The following is a 27,254-nucleotide window of genomic DNA, read 5'->3' as shown; positions in this document are numbered from 1 at the left end:
GGAAGATCGTTTCTGCTGGATAAAGTGAATCATATGGGGGCACACAAACTTCCCCAGAGTTTCCTTCTTTTCAGCGAAACCCAAACTTTGGCATCTACTTTTTTTTTTCCTCCCAGTTGAGGCTCTTTGAAAAAAAATAAGAAAAAAGTTCACATTGCACTGTACCCAAGACTGTTTAATCACAGAAATTGCACCAGCTGGACACTAATAGATCATTTTATCCCTTGCTATTTCTAGGGATGCAAAGGAAAAGGAGCTCTGCTCCTTTAAGCTAGCAGAAAGCTTCTTTATATTCAGGTGGAGTCAAGCCTTCCTGGGCTATAAAGTTGCAGGGAGAGGCAGAGGCAGCAGCTGTTTTGCTTAGATCTTAGCAAGCCTCCAGTCTCACCATGGTAAGAGCATGCCTTGTATTTGTATTAGTCTGAACTTAAAATATAGATTGTATATTTTCCAAGTGTACTGAGCTAAACAGCTTGCTTGCTCTTTTCCTCTCCTTTCTCTTGGGGATGTTAATTCCAAACAGCTTTGTTTAATTGCTGATTACCTTATGGTTTATTGATTCAAAGTTTGTGCCTTATAAGGGAAAAGTGAGGGACTTGGTTGGAGAAGAGCTATTTAAGTGGCCTCTTGCTGCTTTTCACTGAGTTTGCAGCTCCTGAGGTGGGGTCTGTAGAGTTGCAAAGTTTCTGTCTCTTTAATGCAAGTTGGGTTTTACTTTTTTTGGGAACCAGCATATCTTGATACACAACTATGTGACAGACTAAAGTTTAAATTTTGACACTGCTGGCCCTTTTCCCAAAGTTTAACACTTCAACTCTTGCACTGCCACAGGGAACCAGTGCAACTTGCAGAGACCTTTAGGGTTTTTTTTCCTTGGGAGTGAGCTGCCATGTTGCCTTTGTCTGCTACAAACCCTTGGGATTAAATATTAAATGAATAAAGTTGCCCCTTCCTTCTAGCTTTTTAATTGAATCTTTGCTCTAAAGAGTTTGCAGCTGTGAAACTGAAGTGGATTGATCTGGTTACTAAAAAAACTGCAACCCTGAACAGTGCTGGCTGATCTAGCTGAAACTTTTTGTAAAGAATAACACAACTGTCACCTTATTGTGAATGCAAAAGAGTAACTTGTTGGAAAATCTGATGGTGTCCCTTTGCATGTTGCAAAGGGAAGAAAACTTCAAAGTAACTCCTAGTGAGCCAGCTTTTGAACTTTTCCTTTTATCTGCTGACTTCTAGAGTCTGTCTTGGCTATAAAACAGTTAAACATTTACATGGTATTTCCAATGGGAAAATCAGCTGGACAACAATAGGCTGCCTATAGCCAGAGTCTGTAAAATGCAGTTCATCTTGATGCAAATGTTGGAGATCTGGGATCTCAAAAAACCTTCTAGCATTTTTGGGGTGGGGGGGGAAAAACCTGCAGAAAAAAAGCTGCACTTTCTTCCTTCCACCAGGCCCCTCTTTTTTTTTTTTTCTTTTTTCTTTTTTTTTTTTTTCCTTGGTTCCTATTCCCTGTGCTCTGGGCTGAAAATACCAGTGCTCCCTTGAAGCAGGTGCTGGGACTAGTGAGCTGGGAGAGGATAGTGAGCGGAGCAGCTGTCCCAGCTAGTGCTGGTGAAGCGGCTGTGGCGCTGACCCTTGCAAACTGTGGCGAGGAGCTATTGCAACCATCTTGCTGAGAGGGATGGGCAAATGGCAGCCAGCATTTCCCACATAGTGCAAATATCAACTCGGAGAGGGAGGACTTAAACACAGCCTCCACACCCAGCAGAACTGGTGGTCTTGGCCCAGACCAGGATTAAGCGGTGTTTAGCCAGCTGTGGGTAAAGGGGTTGGTGTCCCTCTGCGGTACCAGGAGCATTCATCCAGTTGGTGTCTAGCTTTACGGTGGATGACCTGGGCACGTGGTGGCCACTGGAGTTGCTTGAGGGCTGAGAAATGTCTTGGCACATCCATGCTTGGAGACTAGGGGGGAGAAGTTGCATTGCAACCTTCTCCTGATGGCTACTGCCATAAGTGGTTGCTGCCCAGGACTGTCTAGCATTACTTAGAAGGTACTGACTTTCAACGGACGGAGTCCCTCTGGCAGAATAGTTATGCCTAGGGGTGTGCGCACACAGAGTGTCCTCTCAGCCCTGAGACAACTGGGCTGTCCGTGGCATTTGTTATGCTCTGCTCAAGGTGGGCTACTTGGAGCAGGGGAGCTGGCTTATCTGTGGAGACTCCCAGCTCCGGGTAGGACAGGGTTGTGGTGTGAACTGAGGTGAGACCTGAACCAAGCTGTCCATCAATGCTACGAATAGCGGGATCAGCCGCACTGCTTGCCATCCCCAGGTGGGATCACCAGCTCCCTTTCATGGTGATCCCTTGGGAAGCAGCACTGCCCCATGCCATGCATGGCAGTAATTGGGAGTCTCTGCTTGGGGGCTGGGACATGAGCCTCTGTCATTGCTGCAGCAGTGCTTTGATCTTGGGGTGGTGGAAACAGCAGAGATGCCAATTACCCAGGGAAGTGTGCAACCATCAAAAGTCCCCAGAGAGTCTCCAGAAGACGCCAGTACCTTCAATACTGCCCTGGAGTTAGTTAGAGGCTCCTGGAGGGTGACCTGGTTAAATCAGGACTCTGAGCCTCTCCCCAGGTGTCAGCCTGCCCTTGTTCTGGCCCTGGGCAACTGCTGCTTTCCTCCAGCCTCGTTTCCTGCTGTGACTCCTAGCTTGGCTGTGGGTTTCCCAAGCTTGGCTTCTCCCTGCTTGGTGCAGAGCTTTTTTTTTGGATCAAGGAGCCCAGAGCTGTTGTCCCTGATGCTCCATTGCTCTGGGACCCAGGGGATTGACAGCTGCTCCACTCCACGGCAGGGCCAGTTGAGCATTGCGTGAGGAGCCAGCGCTGCTCAGCTGCTTCCTGCCTCAGCACGAAGCCCATCACCTCCTTCCTTCCTCCTCCCCTGGGCTGGGAGAACCCTTCCTAGGGATGCTATGTGTGCGGCTCGGCTGTGTCCAGCTGCCCTGCAGATCACGGTTTGATCCTTGCTCCAACTCCCGGCGGTGGGCGGAAGCTGCCTGTTTCCCTAATCATCCGCAGTAGCAAATGGCTCAAACGAGAACCGCGGGGGCTAGTGCTAAGTCACAGGATGTCTAAAAATCGCCTTAACAAGCCATTTCCCCTTCCAGAGGGAGTGCATTTCCATCCACATCGGGCAGGCTGGCGTGCAGATGGGCAATGCCTGCTGGGAGCTGTACTGCCTTGAGCATGGGATCCAGGCGGATGGGACCATTCCTGGCCCCAAGCAGGTGAAACCTGTGGAGCCAAAGTCCGAACAAGTGGATTCTTCTTTCGAGACCTTCTTCTGTGAGACAGCGTCTGGGAAGCACGTGCCCCGGGCAGTGTTCATAGACTTGGAGCCCACCGTCATTGGTAATAGTGGGACAGTTGGATGGTGTTGCATCTTTAATCGTGACTCCTGACCCTTCTTACTTGGGGCTTGTGTTGCTGCCCGTATTGCCCAGCAGCTCCCACTCCTCTGCTCTAGTAAAATGTCTCCAGCCATCAGGAGACAGAGTTTGCATTTCCAAAAGGGCCTGGGAGTGACAAACCTATTACTCTTACTACACTGACTTGTCTTTAATTGATCCCTCTTTTTAAGAGACCTGCTGTCTTGAGCAGGATCCTCAGCAGGTGTAAAGTGGCATGGCTTTATTAACCTCAGTGGCTCTGGACTGAATTACACCATCCTATGACCTGATGTGGCACATCTGGTTTTAATGCTACCTGTGAAGCATCTTTGGGCTGATGGGTGCTACACATTTCATGGTTCTGTGGAAACTGGGTATCTTGCTACTGCAAGCTTTCTACTTCCCCTTCCAGCCCCAACTCCTTTAGTGATCTCTGGGTGTTTGACTCAATCGTGGCACTTTGATTTAGAGTACCTTCTAGAAAACAAATTCTTTTTCTGCTCAAGGAACTGGTGGAAATGACTCCTAACCACCTGCATTCATCTACCTGCTTCTGCCTTCTAGGCTTCTACTGACTGTTTGCTCCTATCTTACCATCTAGGATGTGTGACTCATTATTTCATCTAATGGAAGGAATGTAGACTTTTGTTTTGGTTCCACTTAATTTTTAGGCACCTTATTAAGTCATTAAATTGGGAACCTAGTGAGCGAGCCAGTAGAATATGAAATGTATCCAATATTGAGACTGAGTGGGTTTAAATACCCTCTGGAGGTGCCTCCGACCTCATTGACTGCATGGAGCCTAGCGAAACTGCTCTTAATGACTGTCTTCATAAGGTGCCTGAAGCTGGGTCAGATATATCTAGCAGAAACGTCAACACTGGAGGCACTCTGTCTCCTCTTCAGTATGCTGTAGAGCAGAGGATGGAAGTAGTGCTTCCAGCCACCTCAAGATGCTTTACAGCAAGCAGAAAAACAAGCTGCATGTGGTAACTATAATCCTACAATAATGTTGGAGACATAGGCAGTGTCCTAACTCTTTAAGCCAAATTACATTAGGATCTCAAGGTAGCTGCTGGGCGAAGATGGAGGATTTATAGTAGGACCTTGACAAATTAGCCTGGACAGGGTTATTCTTACCCCTTCCATTATTCCCAGTCTGAACTAACCATGCCATGACCGTCATCTCACGTGGGCTCCTGGTAGATTTGCTATGTGTTTTACTCTGTCACACTAATGTCCAGAACCTGTAACTGTGTGCTGCTCTCCATGACTGCTCCTCCTTGTGTAGATGAAATCAGGACTGGGACCTACCATGCGCTCTTCCACCCAGAGCAGCTCATCAGTGGCAAGGAAGATGCTGCCAACAACTATGCTCGGGGCCACTACACCATCGGAAAGGAAATTATAGACACTGTCCTCAGCAGAATTCGTAAAATGGTAAGAGAAAAGACAGTCTTTCCCTTTAAAATAACGCACCATGGACAATACAATTAAACTTTGGTTTTGGGGTAAAAGTCTTAAAAGAAAAACCCCTTTGTGAGCTCCAAGGGCTGCTGCTGCTGTGATTAGGTTTGGGGCTCAGTAAAGCAAGGGGCCATCTGAACCTGTCTATCTGCCCTAAAAGCAACTGTCATTGCATGTCACACATGTATGAAGTGACACAGCACTAGACCTAAGAGATGGAGGAGAAGGACTTTTGACCACAGGGAAGCCACACCCTGGTTGTGCAATTGCGATAGCCAGGCTGGAAGACCAAACTCCACATTTGATAGGAGTGAAGCAGGATTGTAACAACATACTTGGATGCCTGTCAGTGAAATCTTTTTAAGATGTCTCCTAAGGGTCTAGGACCCACATGCTACCTCCCATCCCCTCTCGGGTGCCAAGGTATGCATGGAGCTGATAATGGAACAACTTGCCAAGAGCTTCCATCTGACCATACAGAGCTACCTATGGTAGCTCCATGGAAATGCTGCAATTGATTAACACATGTATACTTAAGATGCTCAGTAGGGCGATATACTGAGTGAATCCACCCTAGGGATTGGGTGCACTCTGGCCAGTAAGTGCTCTAAGCAGAATTTATTGCTGTATTATTTGGGATAGTTATACCAGTCCTTAAGAGAAAGAGGTAAATATACATTATTCTGCTGCAGGCTGACCAGTGCAGTGGACTCCAAGGGTTCCTGGTCTTCCACAGCTTTGGGGGAGGCACAGGCTCCGGGTTCACCTCCCTCCTCATGGAGAGGCTCTCTGTGGAGTACAGCAAGAAGTCCAAGCTGGAATTCTCTGTGTACCCAGCCCCTCAGGTCTCCACAGCAGTGGTGGAGCCCTACAACTCCATCCTCACCACCCACACCACCCTGGAGCACTCAGACTGCTCCTTCATGGTGGACAACGAAGCCATCTATGACATCTGCAACCGCAACCTGGACATTGAGCGTCCCACCTACACCAACCTCAACAGGCTGATTGGGCAGATCGTCTCGTCAGTCACGGCCTCCTTGAGATTTAACGGTGCTTTGAATGTTGACCTGATTGAATTCCAGACCAACCTGGTGCCCTACCCACGAATACACTTCCCGCTCACGACCTATGCACCCATCATCTCAGCAGAGAAAGCCTACCACGAGCAGCTGTCGGTGCCAGAGATCACCAACGCCTGCTTTGAGTTCTCCAACCAGATGGTGAAATGCGACCCACGCCGTGGCAAGTACATGGCATGCTGCCTGCTGTACCGGGGCGACGTGGTGCCTAAGGATGTGAACGCGGCCATTGCAGCCATTAAAACCCGCCGGTCGATCCAGTTTGTGGACTGGTGCCCCACAGGCTTCAAGGTGGGTATCAACTACCAGCCTCCCACGGTGGTGCCTGGAGGAGACCTGGCCAAGGTGCAGCGGGCTGTCTGCATGCTGAGCAACACCACGGCCATTGCGGAGGCGTGGGCCCGCCTGGACCACAAGTTTGACCTGATGTATGCCAAGCGAGCCTTTGTGCACTGGTACGTGGGGGAGGGCATGGAGGAGGGGGAGTTTTCGGAGGCTAGGGAGGACCTGGCTGCCCTGGAGAAGGATTATGAGGAGGTTGGAAGGGACTCGGCAGATGGAGAAGAAGAGGCTGATGAGGATGAGTATTAACAAACTGCAGTCTGTTCTTAATGAAGTCAAACCTCAGATGAAATACCAAACCCTCTGTCATCAGGCTAAACTGGTCCTGAGTGCCTGGAGGTGCCAAAGGACTGTCCTGAACCTCAACGCTACTGTTTGACATATTATACCTTTTCTGCTTGCATAGTCTACGTGCTCATAGTGCACTTCTGTAGCATGGGTGTCTCGAGCTTTATCACACTGCTGTTTATTGATGAGTGAAGCTGAATAGGTGCCTGACTTAGTGTTGGGGATGCATCCTGCCTAGGCAGAGGATCCTGGTTCCTAGTCCAGGGGAATGTTGCAAGCTGCCTGCTTTGGCTGAAATGGCAAACTCTTGCTGTGGCTTTTACTGTAAAAGCACCTTTTAATTAGAAATGCACCTGTACACTTCTATGCAACTGTCTTTTTTTTTTTTTTTTTGTATTTGAATAAAGACTTTTTTTTTTTGCTCTGAGTTCTTTGGATTTAACCAGGGTGTTTGTGTAGTGAGGTCCCTACTGCATGGATGTCATCTTGGGGAGAAGAGCAATGCTGATAAGGGTGTGCTCTGGCTAGGCCATCTGTGAGGATGATCAACCTTAATTATTGCTGTGAGGGAAGTGTCCTATATACTGCAGGGACTTGTCTGTCTGGAGCTGGATGCTGTTCTTAGAGGAAACATGTCTGGGAGCAGGCAGGGAATCCCCAGTTTGACCAGTACCATAATGGGAAGTGGTGCCTGGGTAAAGACCACCTTTCTGGTGGGGTTTTGCCTCCTCACCATCTCTGGTAAAGCTTGAAATTGCCTGAGCAAGTCCTGGGTGGTGTAGTGCTGTAGCTCTGGGCTGGGGTCTTGCTCAGGAGCTGGTGTGAGTGTGAAACCAGTCCCATGTGCCTGGGATGGGAGTTTGCCCGGAGGAGGTGAGCCAGGTCCATGTGATGGGGTGACTCAGGAGGAAAAGCAATGAAATGCCCCTGGTAAGATAAAGAGAGGGCATGTTCATAAGCCTGTGGGAGAGGAGGATGGCTGGCTCTGTGCTGCGTTGAGTCTCTAGGTGCCCTGCTTATTGCTGTTGCATTACATTTTGTGTGTGTTGTATACCATAGCCCTACATCCACCCTTTATTTCAATGCTGGGCTCTGTCTCAAAGTGGAGTCAGTCTTTCCCCCCACCCCAGACCTCCTCCATGCCCTGTAGCTACAGCTGCCCTCTCTCTGATGGGGGTATGATTCTGGAGATGTTCCTGAATTGTTGCACTGGGAGATCCAGCCAGGAATGGTTAGAGGGATGGGGAGGTGCTGCTGTGTCCTATACTTGGGAGATGGAGGTGGAAGGAGCTCAGAGCTCATTGTTGGCTGCGGTTAGCCTAAAAAGCCAGGGTGCTGACAGCATGAACAGGCAGTAGATGGACCCCTAGGAAGATCCCTGTTGGGCTGAAGCCTCCTCTGTGCTCAACTCACTGCTGTGAGATTGCCTGAGCTAAAATGTTAGGTATGTCCCATTGCTCTTGGGGAGGCCGAGCATCAGACTACCCTCTGAGGCTGGTCCTTCTGGGGATGGTAACCAGCTCCTGCCTCATCTGATGGGTCCTCTCCTTCATCTTCAGTTCTGCTAGGGTGATGGAGCCCATTGAGGCACCCCGAAGCTGGTCAGCCCAAAGACCATGGGGCTGAGTGGGTCTCCTCTTGTCCACCCTAGGCGGCCACTTTCCATCCCCTGATTCCTGGGGACAGGGCCAACCCACCTCCTGGGTTTCCAGTTGGCTGTCCTCACACCATGCCCCCAGCACTGACAATAACCCTCCCAGGGGAACGGTAACTGCTCCATTTGCCAGAAATGAGACTGTTCAGGGCTCAAAGATGCTTTTTAAAAGAGCAAAGATGACTTCTGTCTCTGTGCCCACAGGTAAATGTGCTGGAACGTTTCCAGGCATGGTCTTGAGGGCTGCCACCTTTCCCTGATGGCTCCATTCCCCACAGACAACTGGGGCTGGAAGCCACTCGTTCAATTTCCCAAAAATGTGAATGACAGCAGCCTGGGGTGGATATGGGGTGAGGATCACTCCCACCTTGAGCCACAAGCCAACCCAACGTGGCTGAGCAAGGGCAGGAGTCCAGCCACATGCTCCTGCAGCTTGGAAAGCAATCAGCACAGCACCGGGACTGGTGTAATTTTTTATTACTGCAATCAATTATTCCTGTACATTTGTCAGCACAGACCTGCTCCTGCCCTCCCACAAATGCAGTAAGGGAGGGCAGGAAAGGATTTTCCTTGGAAGGGAGGGCAATCCCATGGCTTCCGGGGAGTTGGCATCTCCAACTCGATGGCCATAGGCAATGCTTTGGCCCCTCCATGAGCAATAGATCCTCCAGACCCACGCCCAAGAGCAGCACACACTTCATTGCACAGCTTCAGCTTTATTTTTCCTACCTGTGTGCTGGAATAACAAAGCTGGTCATAAAAAAAAGCAACACATGGAGTAGCCTGCAGGATCCATGTTTCCACCACATTGCTCCAGCCCGTTCACCACCATTCATTCACTACTTGATTACCGCAATAAGGGTAGATCACAGGGGTCAGGGCAGATTTGTTCATCGTTGTCCTGCGGGGAGGAGGCTCAAGGTGCCTGCAGAGCTCTGCCACTGACTTCTCACAAGGTCTTGGGCAAGTTCCCTCTTCCTTGGTGCTATCCAGCCCTGATCCAGCAGCACCTGCTGCCTCTTGCTTCCATGCCACGGCCCGATGCAAGCCGAAAGCTGTGTCTGGAGAAGTTGGGGAAGCTGTGCATGGTCCTGGTGGGGCCAGTGGTGATGAGGCTGCTTAGGGGGGGTTGGTCTTCAGCACATGGGGACATGGTCTTCATCTGGCTGGGGGACAAACTGTCTCACTCCATCATCACTTCTGGGCCCAGTTTAGGGCCATTGCACACAGACGTGATAGAAATGATCCTGCTGCCATCGCAACCTAATGAGCCTGAAGCTCATGAGCATTCACAAAAATGCCCTGATGGAGCTGCAAGGCTGTCAGGGCAGTGGGCAGGACTGTGCTGTGGCTGCAGAGATGCACGTGTCCCCAGTGGACTAACAGCCAGACTTTTCCTCCACTCCCAGCATGGGTGAGAGCTGTGCAGCAGCTCACACCATACAGCTCTGCATTCAAGAGCTATCAGGCACACCAGAAGATTTAAATGAGAAGAAAAAAATAAAATTAGTACTTTTTGCAAGCAGGAGGTTTACCCTCCAAGAAAGCAGAGCGTTCAACAGATCCATGGAGATGAAGCCCTTCCAGTGTCATAAAATGAGATGGTCTAAATGCAACCTCAGGCCACCAGACACGGTACAGCTGCTGTGCCTCCCTCCTGCAGCCCTGCGCTATGGGCAGGGAGATGACCTGCTTTGCCAGTGGACCAAAAGGAGGACAGACCATGAACCCCAAGACAAGACCCCTATCCCAGGACATCTGTGCTGAGCAGAAGAAAAGCTCCCCCCACCAAAAAAAAAAAATCAGGCAACCGTCACTCAGCTCCTGGCCAAGTACCCAGGAGGAGAAGGCAGAGCTGGCATGGCACCTGCCTGAGCTACTTCCTTTCTGCTTTGTCCCTTCTTTTTTTCCCCCCTCCTGGACAAAGGTTTGGGCATCATTTTGGGGTCTACATCAGCCCTCTGCAGAGAGGCATTTCCCAGCGCATAAAGCTATATCTAGAGGTCCTGGGAGGCTCAAAGGAGGCACAGGAGAGCTCATTCCCTCTTCTGCAGTCATCACATTGCCAGTCCCACCAGTCCAAGCAGCATTGCTCCCCCAGGAAGAGGGCAACTGGAGGCGAGACAGCCCCTAGGAGCTCCCACCTTGTTGACCTTGGGAGATTGCCACACTCCCAGGAGCCCAGCAAGCGGAGACAGGCTTTAACAATAACCACCCCCCCCACCCTTGCCTCAGGTTGTTTAAGCCTTCCTCCAGTGCAACCCAGAGCCAACACTGTCAGCCCTTCAATTATAGCCTGACTGCAGATCCAGCTTCCCCACCATATCCCAGCCAGCTCCTTTTCTTGGATCACTTACTGGGAGGAGACTCCCCAGTGGAGAAATAACCTGCTGCAGTCCAGGGGACCTGCAGAGATCAAGTTAAATCCCCTTTTTCAGCTCATTAGCTGTTGGCAGGGGCTCTTGCATCCATCATGTCTGGGGAGCAGCCGTCACCCAGCACAAGAGGGACAAAGTCTAAGTGGGTTGACAGCTCCTTGCTTTAGAACTTCAAGCTAGGACATGGTTTGGGTGCTTTTGCAGGGGCCTGCCAGACAGCCAAGGTATTTGAATTCTCATCTCCACTCCAGTTAGACTTCCAGGCAGGCCCAGCCCTAGCAGCAGGACATGGATTGCTTTAGCAGGGCTCTGCATGGCAACAGGGGGACCAGGGAAACCTGATCCCACTCCCTGCTATGCCTTGGAGCAGACTGCAGAACAGAAAACCCAGAGCCGGCTGTGTTTGAGCCTACACAGAGGCCATGGGCAGCCAGTGCCTGAATGGATCATCACTCAATGTTCATTTGAACACAGTAGTTCAACCCCAGGGCAGATGACTCACATCGTGCTGTCCTCCACCCCAGTTCACAGGGCTCACCCCAGCATCTACAAGCAGGAAAGCCCTACAGGTAGGACTGCAGTGACCAAGGCAACATGGGAACCACCCTGCAGGCACCACACACCCTGCCTCCCCAAGCGCCCCCCAAGCCATTTAGGTGGCACATCAAGACAGGAGAAGATGTTTTGCTGGTCAACATTTATTCAGCCAACACTGTGCATATACAAGTCTTGACCAAAGAGTTGCTTTTGGCCAAGCTGCAGAGCTTCCAAGTCACATTTCCTCAGACCCAGGCCACAACTCCCTTCTCTGGAAGGAATTGCAAGACTAGGATACAAAAAGCTTCATCCAAACTGCTTTCCCACAGGTAAGAATATTATTCCTCATCATACTCCTCTCCATCTGCCGAGTCCCTTCCAACCTCCTCATAATCCTTCTCCAGGGCAGCCAGGTCCTCCCTAGCCTCCGAGAACTCCCCCTCCTCCATGCCCTCCCCCACGTACCAGTGCACAAAGGCTCGCTTGGCATACATCAGGTCAAACTTGTGGTCCAGGCGGGCCCACGCCTCCGCAATGGCCGTGGTGTTGCTCAGCATGCAGACAGCCCGCTGCACCTTGGCCAGGTCTCCTCCAGGCACCACCGTGGGAGGCTGGTAGTTGATACCCACCTTGAAGCCTGTGGGGCACCAGTCCACAAACTGGATCGACCGGCGGGTTTTAATGGCTGCAATGGCCGCGTTCACATCCTTAGGCACCACGTCGCCCCGGTACAGCAGGCAGCATGCCATGTACTTGCCACGGCGTGGGTCACATTTCACCATCTGGTTGGAGAACTCAAAGCAGGCGTTGGTGATCTCTGGCACCGACAGCTGCTCGTGGTAGGCTTTCTCTGCTGAGATGATGGGTGCATAGGTTGTGAGCGGGAAGTGTATTCGTGGGTAGGGCACCAGGTTGGTCTGAAACTCAGTCAGGTCAACATTCAGAGCACCATCAAATCTCAAGGAGGCCGTGATGGAGGAGACGATTTGCCCAATCAGCCTGTTGAGGTTGGTGTAGGTGGGACGCTCAATGTCCAGGTTGCGGTTGCAGATGTCATAGATGGCTTCGTTGTCCACCATGAAGGAGCAGTCTGAGTGCTCCAGGGTGGTGTGGGTGGTGAGGATGGAGTTGTAGGGCTCCACCACTGCTGTGGAGACCCGCGGGGCTGGGTACACAGAGAATTCCAGCTTGGACTTCTTGCTGTACTCCACGGAGAGCCGCTCCATGAGGAGGGAGGTGAACCCAGAGCCTGTGCCTCCCCCAAAGCTGTGGAAGACCAGGAACCCTTGGAGTCCACTGCACTGGTCCGTCTGCAGCACCGAGGAAGAGACCAGAAGGACTAAGTTATTGGAGTTACTCTGGTCTCACTGGATTTAAATTAAGCTAAAGTACTGTGTTCAACCATCAAGTTTAAGGCTTTTTTTTTTTTTAACCACTGCTTACACACACCTTCCACTTCTAACAGGTGAGATCTGCTAGACCCAGCAAATGCAGCTGCTTTTAAGTTATCTCCTCTTTTAGCAGGAAGGAAGGCCTAGCCTGAGAGTGACATATTGGGTCAGACAGAGACCCATGATACTAGCAGTCAAGGAGATTAGGAAAAGTCTGAAGGCCACTAAGAGGTTCTACCTAAATCAAGAATATTTTAGTGTTATCACAGCACTTCTGAGGGTCTACGTGGGTGAAACCTCATACTCCAGAGGCAACCACACAAGGGAGGAGAGGCCCAAGGGGAGACAGTAGCCAGAAGCTGAGCTGTGACATTGGTTGGGATGAGATGTTGGGTCAGGATTGACACAGCAGACACTACACCCATTTGGAGAAAGCCATCTTGCCTGCACAGTTAAGTCACAGCTGCTTGTTTTCCTGCTTAAGCTGGGGGCATCTTTAGCCCCTTGTTTTCCCCCAAGTCCCAACCAGCAAGACATACATTCCCATGCATCCCATCATGTCATTCCAGGTCACAGTGGCATGGTCAAGCTGACCAAGATCTGCTTGCCCTCCCCCCGCATTGCATCTCTTGATGGCCAGGGCAACAGCAACCAGAGTGCTAATGCAGAAGACCCTCCACAGGGTTGTTACCATTTTACGAGCCCTGTCGACAACCGAGTCAATGATCTCCTTCCCAATGGTGTAGTGGCCCCGAGCATAGTTGTTGGCAGCATCTTCTTTGCCACTGATAAGCTGCTCCGGGTGGAAGAGCGTGCGGTAGGTCCCAGTCCTGATCTCATCTGGAGGAAGGTGAGGTCTCATGAGTGTCACTGGCACAAGATCCACTGTCTACCAAGTTACTTGCACTAATTTAGATGCAGTTTCACATGGAAGCTGGCAGCCTCACCAGCAGTTTAGGTGGCCTAAACACTACACTTCAGGTCGGAGAAGGTATCCCCCCCAAGGGTTTGGAGACCTTCCATGACTTACCAATGACAGTGGGCTCCAGGTCAACAAATATTGCTCTGGGCACATGCTTCCCTGATCCTGTCTCACTGAAGAAGGTCCCAAAGGAAGAGTCTGCTTGCCCGGAGGAGACAATGCCATCTGGCTCAATCCCATGCTCCAGGCAATACAGTTCCCAACAGGAATTGCCCATCTGGACACCAGCCTGGCCGATGTGGACAGAAATACACTCCCTCTGCATGGGGAAGGGACAGAAGAGGAGGTTAGGAACATGCACTGAGGAATTAGACTAAAGCTGGCACCTCTGGGTGTCTTTATAGAGCACACAGCCAACAACCTGTGGACAAGAGGAGCATTAGCCCAGCTTGGTGGCAGCCAGGGCATTTTCTCCATAGCAGGCACCCAAGAGCTGCTGAACGAGGAACAAAAAGCATTAGCCCTTCAGAGAGAGGTTGCAATGCCCTAATCTCTGCATCTGCCTTGGTGGGAGATTGCAGTAGGTCCCTCTGCATCCCAGCACTGTCATGACATTGCTCAACAGCCCTGTTCCCAGAAGCAAGCCACCAAGCTGAACCTACAGCTGTCCATGATAGCTGTCAGGTCCAACTGCTCATGGTTTCTTCTCTTTGCTCTGCTGATCCTGCCTTGGGGCAGAAGACAGGACAGGGACAGCCTTCCCTGGTGCTTCACCTGGTGCCCTCAGCTGGAGAGGAGGGAATGATTCAGCCCAGCCAGCCTTAGACAGCAGTGCAAACGCTCTCCGCCATTCCCTTCTCAAGGAGGTAGAGGCAGACCTCTCCCCACCCAGAGGGGCAGCCGCAGAGGACCCCTGCTTCTCTCTGACAGGAGAAGCCTGTGCTGTTGGGCTTCAAATGACTGTCAGAGCAGTTTCTCATCTCCATTTAGACTAGATACAGGCATGCAGGATCAGCTGGCTGGAGACAGCTAGAGAGGATCCAAGCGAGGATGGGCAGGGAGCAATTCTTCACCTTCTCCATACAAGACTAGCAGTTGCCGCATGAAGCAACTGCTCTTGGCTTGAACCAAAGGGAGGAGACCCCATGCAGAAAGTGTGGCTAAGCTGTTGAACTCCTTGACACAGGAGGCTGTGAAAACCAAGCTTTCAGGGTCAGAGAGACTGGACTAGAGACTTCCACTGAGGCTTACTAGGGGAAAAACCACATCCAATTCAGGAAGCCCTGAGCTACAAGATAGAAGAGTCTCAGATGGGCTTACCCAAGGCTTAGCCTGCCCTCACCACCTGCTTTTAGCTGTGGCCTAGGCAGGACACTGGGCTGGAGACCCAGCACAGCAACTCCAAATTACCTTTGGGCAGGCAGCCTGGCACAGCAGGAAACAAGCACAGAAACAAGGCAGCAACATCCTACGCTGAAGCAGAGGGTCGATATCTGATGTATCAGCCCACAGCCACCACTGCATTTCTCTTCCTACACAAACAGTCCCAGGACAGCCTTAATCTCCCACACCAGGGCCAGAACATGGATGCTGAGCCAGTCTTCACAAGGAGAGACCTTCATCCCCTGCTCCAGGTCTGCCTCAGCCCCACAGCAGCAGCAGCTGGGCACCTAGCTGAGTCTTGTGTCAGATGCCATCAGCAAGACCTTCAAAGTGTCTTCATGCACAGGGACAGGCAGGTTTGAAGGCATCTCAGCAGGGTAGTCCTCCCCAGGCCAGGAAGAGATGGACACCAGGCTTGCAAGGCCAACCCAGCTCTGGAGACCAGCTCCCAAGCACAAGCTCTGCACCCCCAGGAGCCCCTTCTCCAGGGCTCACATGCTCCTCCAGAGCCACAACCACTTTCACCCCCAGGAAAACCCACAGCCAAGGGCAAGACACCTTCTCCCAGCTGCAAAGAAAAGCCACCTCCAGCTTCACCCTCCTACAGAGCTGGGAAGGACCAGCCATGGCTATCAGAGAGCAAGTCCAAGCCCCACAGCTACTCACCATGGCTCTGAACCACCTGGGCTCCTCAACACAATCACAACCACCACCACACTGAGAACACACCCTGCCTGCCTCCCTCGTGGGCCTTTTATAGCGGGTAGAGCTGGGCTCTCTGCTAAAGGGCTCCCTCCTCTCGCCCCCTCCTCGTGCAGGCACCCGCTGGCAAAGGGTTCAGGTGTTTCTGCCCCGGGAGGGATAGCCATGTGGGGCAATCAAGGGGCTTTGAAGGACTTGCACCTGCAGACCCGTGGAGTTTGGAGTTTCTTTGGCTTTTAAATACTCCTTCAGTATTGCTTTCCCCATGACATCTAAGAACACTTTCTGTGAAATCAGGCAAAGAGCTTCGAATGTTTTTTTTGGGGAGGAGTATCTGGTATGTTGATTTATTTATTAATTTAAAGAATGAGGCTCATTTTTAAGACTTTCTTTGCAATCTTCAGGGCTGGAAATGTGCTTTCTACTTTCCATTCCCCTATTCCACATGCAAACAGCACATCTGTTGAATCTCCGGGGGGTGGACAGGAGTTGCAGGATGGGGCTCCTGCCTTTGGGTAACGTCATGGGTCTGGGATGGTTTCTCCAACTGGTGCCAGAGAAAGCCAGGCTCTCCCAGCTCCAGGGCAGCGCTGGCTCATTGAATGCAACCCAGCTACCCTGGCCATGCCTGAATGTTGCAGCATCTTCCTCCCTGGCCCCAGGCCATGGACGGTGCAGAGACCAGAGCTCTCCCCAGCCTGCCCCATGGAGCTGAGTCCCACTGCCAAAGGGGAGCGAGGGAACTGTGTGCTGCTGGCATGCTGAAGAGAGAGGGGACTTCTCTGTTCCTCAGTGTCCCTTCTCTAAAATAGGGATAACAGCTGTCAGGTGGCAAAAAATATTTCAGAGATGCTGAGGCTGTTATGCGATGTGGGGATGATGGATGTCCCGGAGGACCTGGGACAGCCGTGGAGAGAGGCGACGGTATATGGTCTAACAGCAGGACTGAGAGACACCAATGAGACCATCCCATTGCAAATGGACAATGGTTTTATTTTCCATGCAGCATACATGAAAGCAAGAAACTCACTGACACGGATGTCCCAGAGGCCAGAAACACAAGTTTTAAAGTCTGATCTAGACTTAAGACATGAAGACTGCCTCTATGGGAACTATTAAACCTCATGGTCTGGTGCCCTGGACACGGGTGGGTTACCCTCTGTCCCACCACCCTTCTTGGGTTCAGTGGGAGGGTTGGGGTCTTCTAAGAAGGGGAGCAGAAAACAGGACTCTCCCAGGGCTACAACCCGCAGAAAATGGTCAGGAAGGCAATGGTCCACAAGTCAAAGCAAAAGCACATGAGAGGGACACGGAGCAGAGCAGATGACCCATCCAGCAGCCAGCGGAGTTGGGGCTGAGAGTGGGGGCAGTTTCTCACCCTCCTCTGAGAACGGGGTTGGCTTTTGCATCTTAATATCCTCCTGTCCATGTCACGAGTTGTGCTGAGGGGGATCCATGCAGAGCTTGTGGGTGGCTGGGGTGGCTGTGTTCCCGCGTGAGCTTGTCACAGCCCTGCCTGGCCCAGCTCAGAGCAGGGCAGAACATCCCAAGAACAGGACAGACCATCCCAGGAGTGGGACAGAACGTCCCAAGAGCAGGATGGGACATCGCAGGAGCAGGGCAGGACATCCCAGGAGGAGGCCTTCATGCCACCAGGGATGGCTTCCTGTAGGTGTATCTGCAGCCTGAAGTGCATCTCACCCCGCTGCTTAGGACTCAGCTCCTGATGTAACTCTCTGCAAGGCCACCATGTTCCTGGTGCTCTCTGTCCTGAGGAGCATGGGCTAACTCTGCCCGTGGTTGCTGCTGGAAATTGGCTTGTTTGTTCTAGGCAAGACCCCATGGATGTGAACGTGGGTACCTCTTCACACAGCAGGAGCGTATTTTCGGCCAGATGCTCAATGCCCGTTGAGTTACACTCCCTGAATCCTTTCCTCAGCCAGATGTGCATGGGGCCTTATTGATCCCAGGAGGGGGTTCAGGACCTGCTGTCCTTGGGGATTGCCTAAATCACTGCAGTATCTCTGGTTTGCTCTGATGTGGGTGAAGGAGGCCTTTGAGCACTGGCATGTGGAAGAGGAGAAGGAGGACAAGGGGGTTCCTGGAGGCCAGGGAAGAGCTGGCTGCCTGGGGGAAGGATTATGAAGAGGCTGGAAGGGACCTGGCAGTGGAAGCAGAAGGATATGTTGGCCCGAGGGAGTGTGCAGTGGCTGTGCACCCATGCCTGAGCAGATTGCTCTTTTTGAGTGCAATACCAAGAGTTTGGGTTTCATCCCTGCATGAAATGGCAGGCAAGACCGAATCCTCACCTGGCTTTTACAAAACTGAACATATCACCCCAAACAACAACGCTGTCCTTCCCAAGCACGGCGGCCTTGGCTCAGCGCGCTCTCAGACCCAGGTGGGTGCTGATGGAGATTTCAGTGCTCCTATTTCCATCCAGCTTCCTCAGGAAATCTGGCTCCTCTGACCTCTGCCTGTGTCTCAGCCCCTCCAAGCAAACCCTGGTCTTGCTTGGCAGAGGTTGAGAAGGCGGATTAATTTTGGAAGGGTTTGTCCAAGCCAGTGCTGGGTGTGGGTGAGACTCCCCTGCAAGGGTGCAGCTGGGGAGGGAGGATCTCTGCTTTCCCCATCACTCGCTATCAGCTGGTATCTGCTGTCCCCGTCTCAGCTTTGCACGTGCAAGCACAGCCTGGTCCCAGCAAACACCTTGGGGTCATCTGCTCCCATGGCGTTGCTTCAATGTTAATTGCCTTTGTTAAAGGGGAGCAGAAGAAAGACGCAGTGTGAGTCCCAGGGATGCGATGTTTTGATTTCCAGGCACCAGCATGGGGCTGAGATGTTCTCTTTGTCTAACATGGTGCTGGGAAAAGACCCCAACCAGGGCTGGTGCAGATCCCTGCGGCAGCTGATGGTGGGGAAAAGCCTGTTCCCAGCCTAGGCCGGTGCTTTACTGGAGCTCACTGGGGAGCACAGGGGAAAACCTCTTCAACTTTCTGCTCAAAGCAATGATTTCGCCCTTGGCTCTGATCAAATCCCTCTGTCACTCCTTGCTGTGCCAAGGCTCCTCTAGACAGCTCTGTGCATCAGAAAGGCTGAGCCTGGACAACCTGGGGACACGTCTGGCCAAACCCACAACGGGACGAGAGTGCGTCCAGCTGGGTGCCCGGCCAGGTCTGACCTTGCTCTGCCCTGCTTTGCCTGACCAGATGTGAGTGGCCATATGTGCCTCAGTTTCCCTGGGTGTAAAATGGGGACGATGCCTGTGTCCTGCTGAACAAGAGCTCAATATACCAATGGGGGACGGATGTGTAGGGTGTTGAGCTACAAAAATGCAGAAAGCTATATACGGTGTACATAAAGGGCCATACAATCCAAGGCTACAGCAGATTGCAACAAGGAAAGATCTCACCTGTATGTGCTTGGAGCTGAGGCAGGAGGGGTTCATTGCACAGAGATGCTGTGGGCATGTTGGCATGTTATCTGCTGGAGATGTGTGCTATGAGGGGAATCATAGAATGATAGAATCATTTAGGTTGGAAAAGACCTTTAAGGTCATCGAGTCCAATCGTAAACCTAACGCTGCCAAGTCCACTACTAAATCGTGTCCCTAAGTGCCACATCTACACGTCTTTTACATACCTCCAGGGATGGTGACTCCACCACTTCCCTGGGCAGCCTGTTCCAATGCTCAATAACCCTTTCAGTGAAGAAATTTTTCCTAATATCCAATCTAAACCTCCCCTGGCACAACTTGAGGCCGTTTCCTCTCATCCTATCACTTGTTACTTGGGAGAAGAGATCGACCCCCACCTCGCTACAACCTCCCTTCAGGTAGTTGTAGAGAGCAAGAAGGTCTCCCCTAAGCCTTCTTTTCTCCAGGCTAAACAGCCCCAGTTCTCTCAGCCGCTCCTCACAGGGCTTGTTCTCTAGACCCTTCACCAGCTTCATTGCCCTTCTTTGGACACGCTCCAGCACCTCAAGGTCTTTCTTGTAGTGAGGGCCCAAAACTGAACACAGTGTTCGAGGTGCGGCCTCACCAGGGCCGAGTACAGGAGGACAATCACTTCCCTAGTCCTGCTGGCCACACTATTTCTGATACAAGCCAGGATGCTATTGGCCTTCTTGGCCACCCAGGCACACTGTCGGCTCATATTCAGCCGGCTGTAGACCAACACCCCCAGGTCCTTTTCCACGGGCAGCTTTCCAGCCACTCTTCCCCAAGCCTGTGGCGTTGCATGGGGTTGTTGTGACCCAAGTGCAGGACCCAGCGCTTAGCCTTGTTGAACCTCATGCAATTGACCTCAGCCCATCAATCCAGCCTGGCCAGATCCCTCTGTAGAGCCTTCCTACCCTCAAGCAGATCAACGCTGCCGCCCAGCTTGGTGTCATCTGCAAATTTACTGAGGGCATTATTGTACTCATCCAAATTATTGATAAAGATATTAAACAGAACTGGCCCCAATACTGAGGCTTGGGGAAGACCACTTGTGACTGGCCGCCAAGTGGATTTAACTCCCTTCACCACCACTCTTTGGGCCCGGCCATCCAGCCAGTTTTTTACCCAGCGAACAGTACGCCCGTCCAAGCCATGAGCAGCCAGTCTGTCCAGGAGAATGCTGTGGGCAACAGTGTCAAAGGCTTTACTAAAGTCCAGGTAGACAACATCCACAGCCTTTCCCTCATCCACTAAGTGGGTCACCTTGTCATAGAAGGAGATGAGGTTAGTCAAGCAGGACCTGCCTTCCATAAACCCATGCTGACTGGGCCTGATCACCTGGTTGTCTTCCACAACCTTCCCTGGCACTGAGGTCAGGCTGACAGGCCTGTAGTTCCCTGGATCCTCCTTCTGGTCCTTCTTGTAGATGGGCGTCACACTTGCTAACTTCCAGTCAACTGGGACCTCCCCGGTTAGCCAGGACTGCTGATAAGGGTGGGATGCTGAAGAGCCTGGTGTATTATTTTGTTTGATATCTTATCATAGTATCATAGAATATTAGAATGGTTTGGGTTGGAAGGGACCTTAAAGATCACCTAGTTCCACCCCCCCTGCCATGGGCAGGGACACCTTCCACTAGACCAGGCTGCTCAAAGCCCCATCCAACCTGGCCTTGAACACTGCCAGGGATGGGGCATCCACAGCCTCTCTGGGCAACCTGTGCCAGTGCCTCACCACCCTCACAGTGAAGAACTTCTTCCTTGCATCTAATCTAATCTGCCCTCTTTCAGTTTGAAGCCATCACCCCTTGTCCTATCACTACACGCCCTTGTAAAAAGTCCCTCTCCAGCTTTCCTGTAGGGCCCCTTTAGGTACTGGAAGGCTGCTGGAAGGTCTCCCCGGAGCCTTCTCTTCTCCAGGCTGAACAACCCCAACTCTCTCAGCCTGTCTTCATAGGAGAGGTGCTCCAGCCCTCTGATCATCTTCGTGGCCCTCCACTGGACTCGCTCCAACAAGTCCATGTCCTTATCCATTATTCAGGATGAGTATACTGATTGGAAAATCAATATATATGAACATATCCCTTATTTTGTTTTTGCTTTTCAGCCTTCAGTTGCATTTGGGTCCTGAGTCCCCAGGCTGTGGGTCAGCTAGGAGCCTTGGCCACCCGAGCATGGGCTCACTGGGGCTGAATTCGGCTGCGTTGCCTCCTCTGGGTGCCCAGTGGGGTGGCGAGGAGATGCCTCCAGCTATGCATCTGCAGATGGCTGGTGGGTCCATCTACCAACCCTTCAACCGGAGACCTGTTCCCTCTTAATGTCCCACCTGGTGTGCTCCCCATGCCCATGCCCTGGACGCCTGAATGGGGCTGGTGGGAGCTGCTTTGCTGCTTTTGGCAAACGTCTCCTGGGGAAGAAGGGCCAAATTTCTCTCCACCTCCCACAACTGCAAAGAGATGCAGTTTCATCTTGGAGCTGGGCTGGGAGATGAAGAGAAAGGGAGATTTAGAGGAAGGGATGAATAGTCCAAGGTGAAGGGGCGGGAGCTTGGTAAGCTGGGGCTCAGTGGAGGGTTGAAAAGAGTAGCGTGAACGGGGACGGTCTGTGTATGGGGAGCTGAAGCCCCAGGACTGGTACAGAGGTCTACCAGGAAAGGAAGAGCAGTGGAAAGGTGGGCAGGGGTAGACTGGGCAACATGGACAGACCCTGTGGGGTGTGTCTGGAGCAGCCAGGGAGGCACCTGCAACTCTTGGGGTCCAAACTCACCTGAGGCCATGGGGTGGCCCTGGCCAGGGCCAACCGATGACCTGGGGACACTCGTGAAGTGCCATGTGGATGGGGAGGTTGATGCTGTCCCAGCTGTGACTGCTGAAGGTGCTGGTGGGGAAAGGGATGGTTGCAAGACAACCTTAAAACCTAGAGAGTTCCCAGGAGGAGAAACTGGGAAATCCCTCTTGAGGTCCCCTGACCAGTCTTGCTTTTCCCTTCCCAATGCAGTGATGATTGTGTATAGGGACACCTTGTGTATGGGGACTTGGGAGGGAGTAGGGTCTGGACCGTGGTGGGGACAGGGCTGTGAGGTTGAGCTGGATGGATGTTTTGGAAATGCTATAGGCCCAGACAGACCCGACCGAGCACCTGGTGGAGGCGATGGGAGAACAAAGCATTGGAAACTCAAGAGATCATAGCTTTAATTAGGGACCTTCCCGAGGCGACACGTCCCCTTACCCTGCTGTGGACACGAGCCTCTTCCCCACGCATGGAAATGTCGAGGAGGAGGGACGGAGGAGATCAGGAAGGAGAGAAGGAGGAAGAAGAGATATGAAAGTTAGGTAGCTCTACGGGTCAAAAATATACAACACTGATATCATACACAGCCGTCAGTCCCCTCTGGCCAGCAGGCTGGGGCCGGGTGGTGGCCCCACACAGCCAGCCCTGCTCCAAGTCCCCCCTACCCCGTGGGGGGTCACTTCCGCCGCCCGATTTGGGCCATGAGGTGCGCATTGGCGGCGGCCTTTGCCCGCAAGTTCTTGGCTTTGGCGATGTTGAAGAGGATGTTCATGATGTTGGTGGGGACGTCGAGGGAGAGGGTGACCTTGGTGCGGCGGTCGCTTTTGGCCCGGTTTTGGTATGTCTTGCCCTTCACCTGTGCTTGGGAGACGTATTTGTAATGGCCTTCCCCCGGGAACGTCCTTTTCCCCATCTCTTCATCCACCACGTCCTCCCCCTCCTCCTCCTCAGACACTTCCACTGGCAATGGGGAGTCGAAGCCACGCTTGTCCAAGATGGTGTTTTCCTCCGGGCGGCTCTTCCAGGCTTCGGTGAGGGCCGTGTTGAGGCAGCTGAAGATGGAGGCGGCGTTGTAGAGGCGGAGAGCCTGGCCGGTCTCGGCAGCACAGAGGAGGGCGAGGAGGAGCAGCAGCCTGGTGTGGGGCATTGCGGTGGCCTGCCCAGTGGAGAGAGTGAGGGGAGGGCAGAGATGGGCATGAGCTTCCCATGGGGCCCGGGGCAGAGGACCATCATCCCCTCGTCCTCCCACATCCCATGGACCTGGGTTCACCTCCCAGGTCCTGCACTCTTGGGTTCACCTCCCAGATCCCCCCAGCTCCCATCTGATGGTTAGGGCAGGTGGGAATGAGTTGCCTTGGGGCCTCCTTTTCCAAGGTGCAACCCCCCAGCCCTTGGTTTTGGGGTGCTGGGTGGGAGGTGGGGTGTCCAAGGTGCTTTGCAAGGCTGCAGCCTCCATGGAGGGGAAGATTTGGCCATCCCTTTGCCCAAACACAAGTGCCTGCTGCAGGAGAGCTGGTTTCTACCATGCCCCCTGCCTGGGGCAATCTCATTGCAGTCCCCGTGCAGCCCTCTCCGCCATGATAACACCTCCACAGAGTAACCATGTGTACCACCAACTGCTTTAAAGTTGGGTTTTCCTTTCAGCTCCTCTCTGGTCAGCCTTAAGCCACCCGAGATGTTTCTGTGCTCTCTGAAGTTGGCAATTGCCCATCTCACCCAACTTGGTCTGAAAAGGGCATGGGGAGTGGGGTAGGTCCCAGTGCTGGAGGAGGATCCAGCGTGATGGCCCCATGCCCCCTTTCCACCCCGGCCTCGGGTGCTCTGGGGTTGCCTGTTACCCCATGGCTCCATCCCCAGGACCCCCCTCCACCCTGGGTGCAGGACAGGCGGCCACATCTGATGGTACATTTGGGGCACATTCCCCTCCGTGGGCAGCCCTGCCTGGGGACCTGGGGGCGCCTCCAAAATCACAGCACAGCAGCATCACTCCCTGCTTGAAATACAGTCATTTTAGGGTCTAGCAGGGGCTGAAAACCTTGGGAAAACCCTCCTGCTCTGCAAAACCTCCCCGTCTCCGAGTCCCATCTCTCCGGGAAGCAACCCATCTCCCTGTATACCCACCCGACCGCTCACAAAAAGGCCACCTAAAAGGTCACAAGGGGTCTCTCGGTGGGGGTCTTTGCCCATGTCGAGGTCAGACAAATGTCCCCAAGGCCAGCCCCAAGGGCACATGGTCCCTCCAAGTGCCTGGAGGCGTGCTCGCATTCCCAATCTTCGGGCCCCATCTTGTGGCAAGCATGTCACATGGCAAGCTCTGGCCGGGGGACAGTCCCCAGGGGTGCGGGAACCCCGCCTGGGGCTGGGGTTTCACCGCTGGTTTAGGGCTGTGAGCTGCTAATTTATATCCCATGGGGACGGGAGTGTGGAGGAGCCAAGGAGGCTGGGGGAAGCTCCCGGGAAGCTCTTGCAGAGCAGGATGGCTCCTGCGAGTCTCCGTGGACTGTGTCTTGGGGCCACCGCCGCGAAGGGAGGCCGTGCCTTGCTGCACGAGGAGCTGCTGGGTGGGGGAGATGTCCTCAGACTGATCCAAAAATCAAATCAAATCACTTGTCCCCAGGAGCTGTCACCCTGGACCTGCTCTTCTGCCACTGAGCCGTGGTCCCTGAAACTGCTGTCACCTTAACTCTGCCCTTCGCTGTCCTGTGGATGAGGAGATTGGGGCAGGTTTATCCCCTTAACTCTGCCCTTTGCCATCCCTTGGAGGGAGAGATCAGGGCAGGTTTTTCCCCTTAACTCTGCCCTTTGCTTTCCCTCGGAGGGGGAGATTGGGGCAAGTAGTACAGGCAGGATTTGAGGGAGCTGTTCGATTTCCACTTCTTTGCCTCCCTCGCCCCTGCACAAAACCCCACAGAGCTCCCCCAGGCAACAACCATCCCCTTAACTCTGCCCTGCATCCAGACAAGAGAGGAAGGACGTGCAGCAGCCGTGGCATGACCCAGGCAGTGCCAGCAAAGCCGTTACTATAGGATGGGGAAGGAAAACCCTTCCCAGGCACACAACCCCCATGCGAGGGCAATTTGGGGCCCAAAATCTCCTTCCTTCAGCCCCGAATCAGACATTTAAATCCTGGGACTTAGTTTTTGCTTGCAAAAGCTTAACAGGACAAACATCTTTCTCCCACCCTAAAGCATCCCCTTTTGCAGCTGTGTTTCAGCCCCAGATGAAGCAGCTCCCCCCCCAGCAAACTCCTTGAACCCCTGCTAGCAGGACGAGGGGCTTGGGGCATGAATTTAGAAATTGCTAAATTTCTCGCCCCTGTCTGCAGCCCCTGCTCTCCTGGGGACACTGGCCTTGAGCTGCTGCATGGAGAATGGGAATGTCACCGAAAGCCCTTGCAGAGCCGGCAGAGCTGCTGGGAGAGAACTGAGCTGGTTTGAGCTGCCGCTGCCCTCTCCAGAGCCGTGGAGCAGCATCTCCACCTCGCCTCTCCCTGACAGCTATTTCTTCACGACTGTCTGAAACGGGTGGCTTGGCCCCGCGGCCGGCTTGGGCTTTTTCCGCTTAGCAAAACTCTTTGGGGACCTCGGCCGAGTGAGGGGAAAGGCAGAGCAAGGGGGAAACGCAGCTGAAACGCATCCGCACCCAGCGCCTGGTTTCCTGGTCTTCGGCTGTGGGGTGGATATCCTGGCAAAAAGAGCAAAAATCAAGGCAAAGCAGCAAAAAAATGCAGCGTCTGGCTGCGCTGGCCGGACAGCATGAGCTGATATTTTTGTTTCTTTTTTTTTTTTTATTTTTGCATGGTTGTTTTGTGCCCCAGCATGCCAGAAAGTTTTTTTGGTCCAGAAAGCAAGCTGGAATTGGATTTTCCTCCTCCCACCCCCCCAAAAAAAAGCAGAAAAGGAAGAAAAACTGCCTGCGGCAGATCTGAGGAAGTCAGAGTTAAATCTACGGCTGCTGGAGGGTGACCTGCGGGTGCCATTCCTGCGGGTGGAAATTGCCTGGATGCCCGTGAGCAATTTACAGGCATTATATTGAGATGGTGCCGACAGCCACGGCAGGACCATCTGTATCGGCTGAAGATCTGCCTCTCGCTTTAAAAGAGAAAAGTATATCACGCCGGCAAGGCAGCTCTGCAAACTGGGGACAAAGCTATTTGCTGGTTATCACGGGCTCCTTCGCAGTAGAGGCATCAGATTAAGTTCATTTTTTCCCCATCAAAAAGTAAGTCTGGAATAAAATAATGCCGTGGATGAGACCTGTAGACTTTTAAAACTCTTTCTGTCTAATGCTGCCTCCACTTTCCTAATGACTCTCTCCTGACGATGCTGATTCCCAGAGCTCCAAAATTCAAGCTGACCCGGTGGGAATGGGGCTGTGCCCTCCTCCCCATCCCTTTAACTACAGCAGTGATTTGTATCCCCACATTTCGATTTCCCAAGATTTCCAAACCCTTCCCATGCTGCCCAGCCTGATCTGCCTCCAAAAACTGTTATAATAATAAAAAAAGATATTTGGTTAGGAGGGAGGGTGGGGGGAGTCTCTTAACACAATATCTTGAACTGCCTTTCCCTATCCTGCCTTTTTTTTTTTCTTGCAGAGAAATGTGGGACCTGATCTCCCAAGGAAAGCACTGAAATATTTAAAGTTTGTGCAAATGAAGCCGGCTGCTGGTTAATAAATGAAATCCAGGCACTCACCTGGTAGTCCTCGTTGGTCGGGATGGGAAGGAGTTGCTGCGGTCTCACTCTGAGGAGAGAGGCATCAGGCGCATTCCCCTGAACTTCTGCACCCTCGCTTTTCTTTTATTGTTATTAAGAGGGCTGTGATATTTTTTCTCTCTATGGAAACGCTTTTCCCCTCCCTCGTGTATATATAAAAATGAGCGATCACGGGGTTTGAGTCGTAACTCCAGACGTGGAGCCTTCATTTGGGCATGATTTCATTAAAATGAAATCAGAAGGAGCTGGCAACGTCACGGGGCTGTGGTGCCTCTCCCCATTCAGAAGGAAAAAAGGAGGGGGGAAAAAAAAAGATGTCTGAACCCAACAGCCTGGTGAGTGTCACCCGAAAACGGGGCTGTCACCAACGCTGGGACTTTGTAGGATCACGCAGACACGCTTCTCCCCGGCTCCTCCAGGTAGCCAGGCATTCGGTGCAAGGATATTTTAAATGCAAAGGTTTTTATGCCCCCTAAGGATAACTGTTGGGGTTTTCAGTATCGATTAACAGTGTTATCTCAATTAATCTGTTTCTACGAAGAGAGGGGCTGGCGCAGCACCTTGGCAGGGTTTTGCCCTGGGCCAGCGCTCATAACCCCCATCCGCAGCAGGGACAGACTTGCCCCGCTCACACTGCTCTGCCTTCTGCCGGGTTCCCCATCTCGGGGGGTTTTTCTCCTCCCACGCAGGCAGGGAAACCTGTGGAAGA

The 27,254-nt window shown here is 52.6% G+C and overlaps 3 protein-coding genes across 4 annotated transcripts; 1 reads left to right on the top strand and 2 right to left on the bottom strand.

Annotated features, from left to right (window-relative positions):
* Positions 1-355: 355 nt before the first annotated feature.
* On the top strand, positions 356-7,259 carry LOC127016297 (tubulin alpha-3 chain). The gene is made up of 4 exons (XM_050897120.1): positions 356-392; positions 3,172-3,415; positions 4,745-4,893; positions 5,613-7,259. The coding sequence occupies exons 1-4, from the start codon at positions 390-392 to the stop codon at positions 6,591-6,593; spliced, it is 1,377 nt and encodes a 458-aa protein (XP_050753077.1). The 5' UTR covers positions 356-389; the 3' UTR covers positions 6,594-7,259.
* A 4,092-nt stretch (positions 7,260-11,351) lies between these two features.
* On the bottom strand, positions 11,352-15,622 carry LOC127017065 (tubulin alpha-3 chain-like). Of its 2 annotated transcripts, XM_050899144.1 has the most exons (4): positions 15,564-15,622; positions 13,623-13,833; positions 13,284-13,432; positions 11,352-12,511 (listed from the first exon to the last, which is right to left on the bottom strand). In XM_050899144.1, the coding sequence occupies exons 1-4, from the start codon at positions 15,564-15,566 to the stop codon at positions 11,540-11,542; spliced, it is 1,335 nt and encodes a 444-aa protein (XP_050755101.1). In that variant the 5' UTR covers positions 15,567-15,622; the 3' UTR covers positions 11,352-11,539. The 2 variants fall into 2 exon arrangements, with proteins under 2 accessions (XP_050755101.1, XP_050754302.1); XM_050898345.1 differs by lacking the exon at positions 15,564-15,622 and having other exon boundaries at positions 13,623-13,839.
* A 6,881-nt stretch (positions 15,623-22,503) lies between these two features.
* Positions 22,504-22,974, bottom strand: UCN3 (urocortin 3). Its single transcript, XM_050915252.1, has one exon. The coding sequence runs from the start codon at positions 22,972-22,974 to the stop codon at positions 22,504-22,506; it is 471 nt and encodes a 156-aa protein (XP_050771209.1).
* Positions 22,975-27,254: the final 4,280 nt, after the last annotated feature.

The sequence above is a fragment of the Gymnogyps californianus genome, chromosome 1, assembly GCF_018139145.2.
Source record: "Gymnogyps californianus isolate 813 chromosome 1, ASM1813914v2, whole genome shotgun sequence".
In the NCBI taxonomy this organism is placed as follows: Eukaryota; Metazoa; Chordata; class Aves; order Accipitriformes; family Cathartidae; genus Gymnogyps; species Gymnogyps californianus.
The sequence above is the reverse complement of the archived record's forward strand: the minus strand, read 5'-3'. Positions and strand labels throughout refer to the sequence as shown.

Bases quoted from the DNA above. Each gene is read 5' to 3' on its own strand.
- LOC127017065 (XM_050898345.1), bottom strand. From the start codon at position 13,839: ATGCAGAGGGAGTGTATTTCTGTCCACATCGGCCAGGCTGGTGTCCAG. The intron at 13,433-13,622 runs GTAAGTCATGGA...ACCTTCCTCCAG, and splicing joins CCTGGAGCCCACTGTCATTG to ATGAGATCAGGACTGGGACC. The intron at 12,512-13,283 runs GTAACAACCCTG...TCGGTGCTGCAG, and splicing joins TCGACAGGGCTCGTAAAATG to ACGGACCAGTGCAGTGGACT.
- LOC127016297 (XM_050897120.1), top strand. The intron at 3,416-4,744 runs GTAATAGTGGGA...CTCCTTGTGTAG, and splicing joins CTTGGAGCCCACCGTCATTG to ATGAAATCAGGACTGGGACC. The intron at 4,894-5,612 runs GTAAGAGAAAAG...ATTCTGCTGCAG, and splicing joins TCAGCAGAATTCGTAAAATG to GCTGACCAGTGCAGTGGACT.
- UCN3 (XM_050915252.1), bottom strand. From the start codon at position 22,974: ATGCCCCACACCAGGCTGCTGCTCCTCCTCGCCCTCCTCTGTGCTGCC.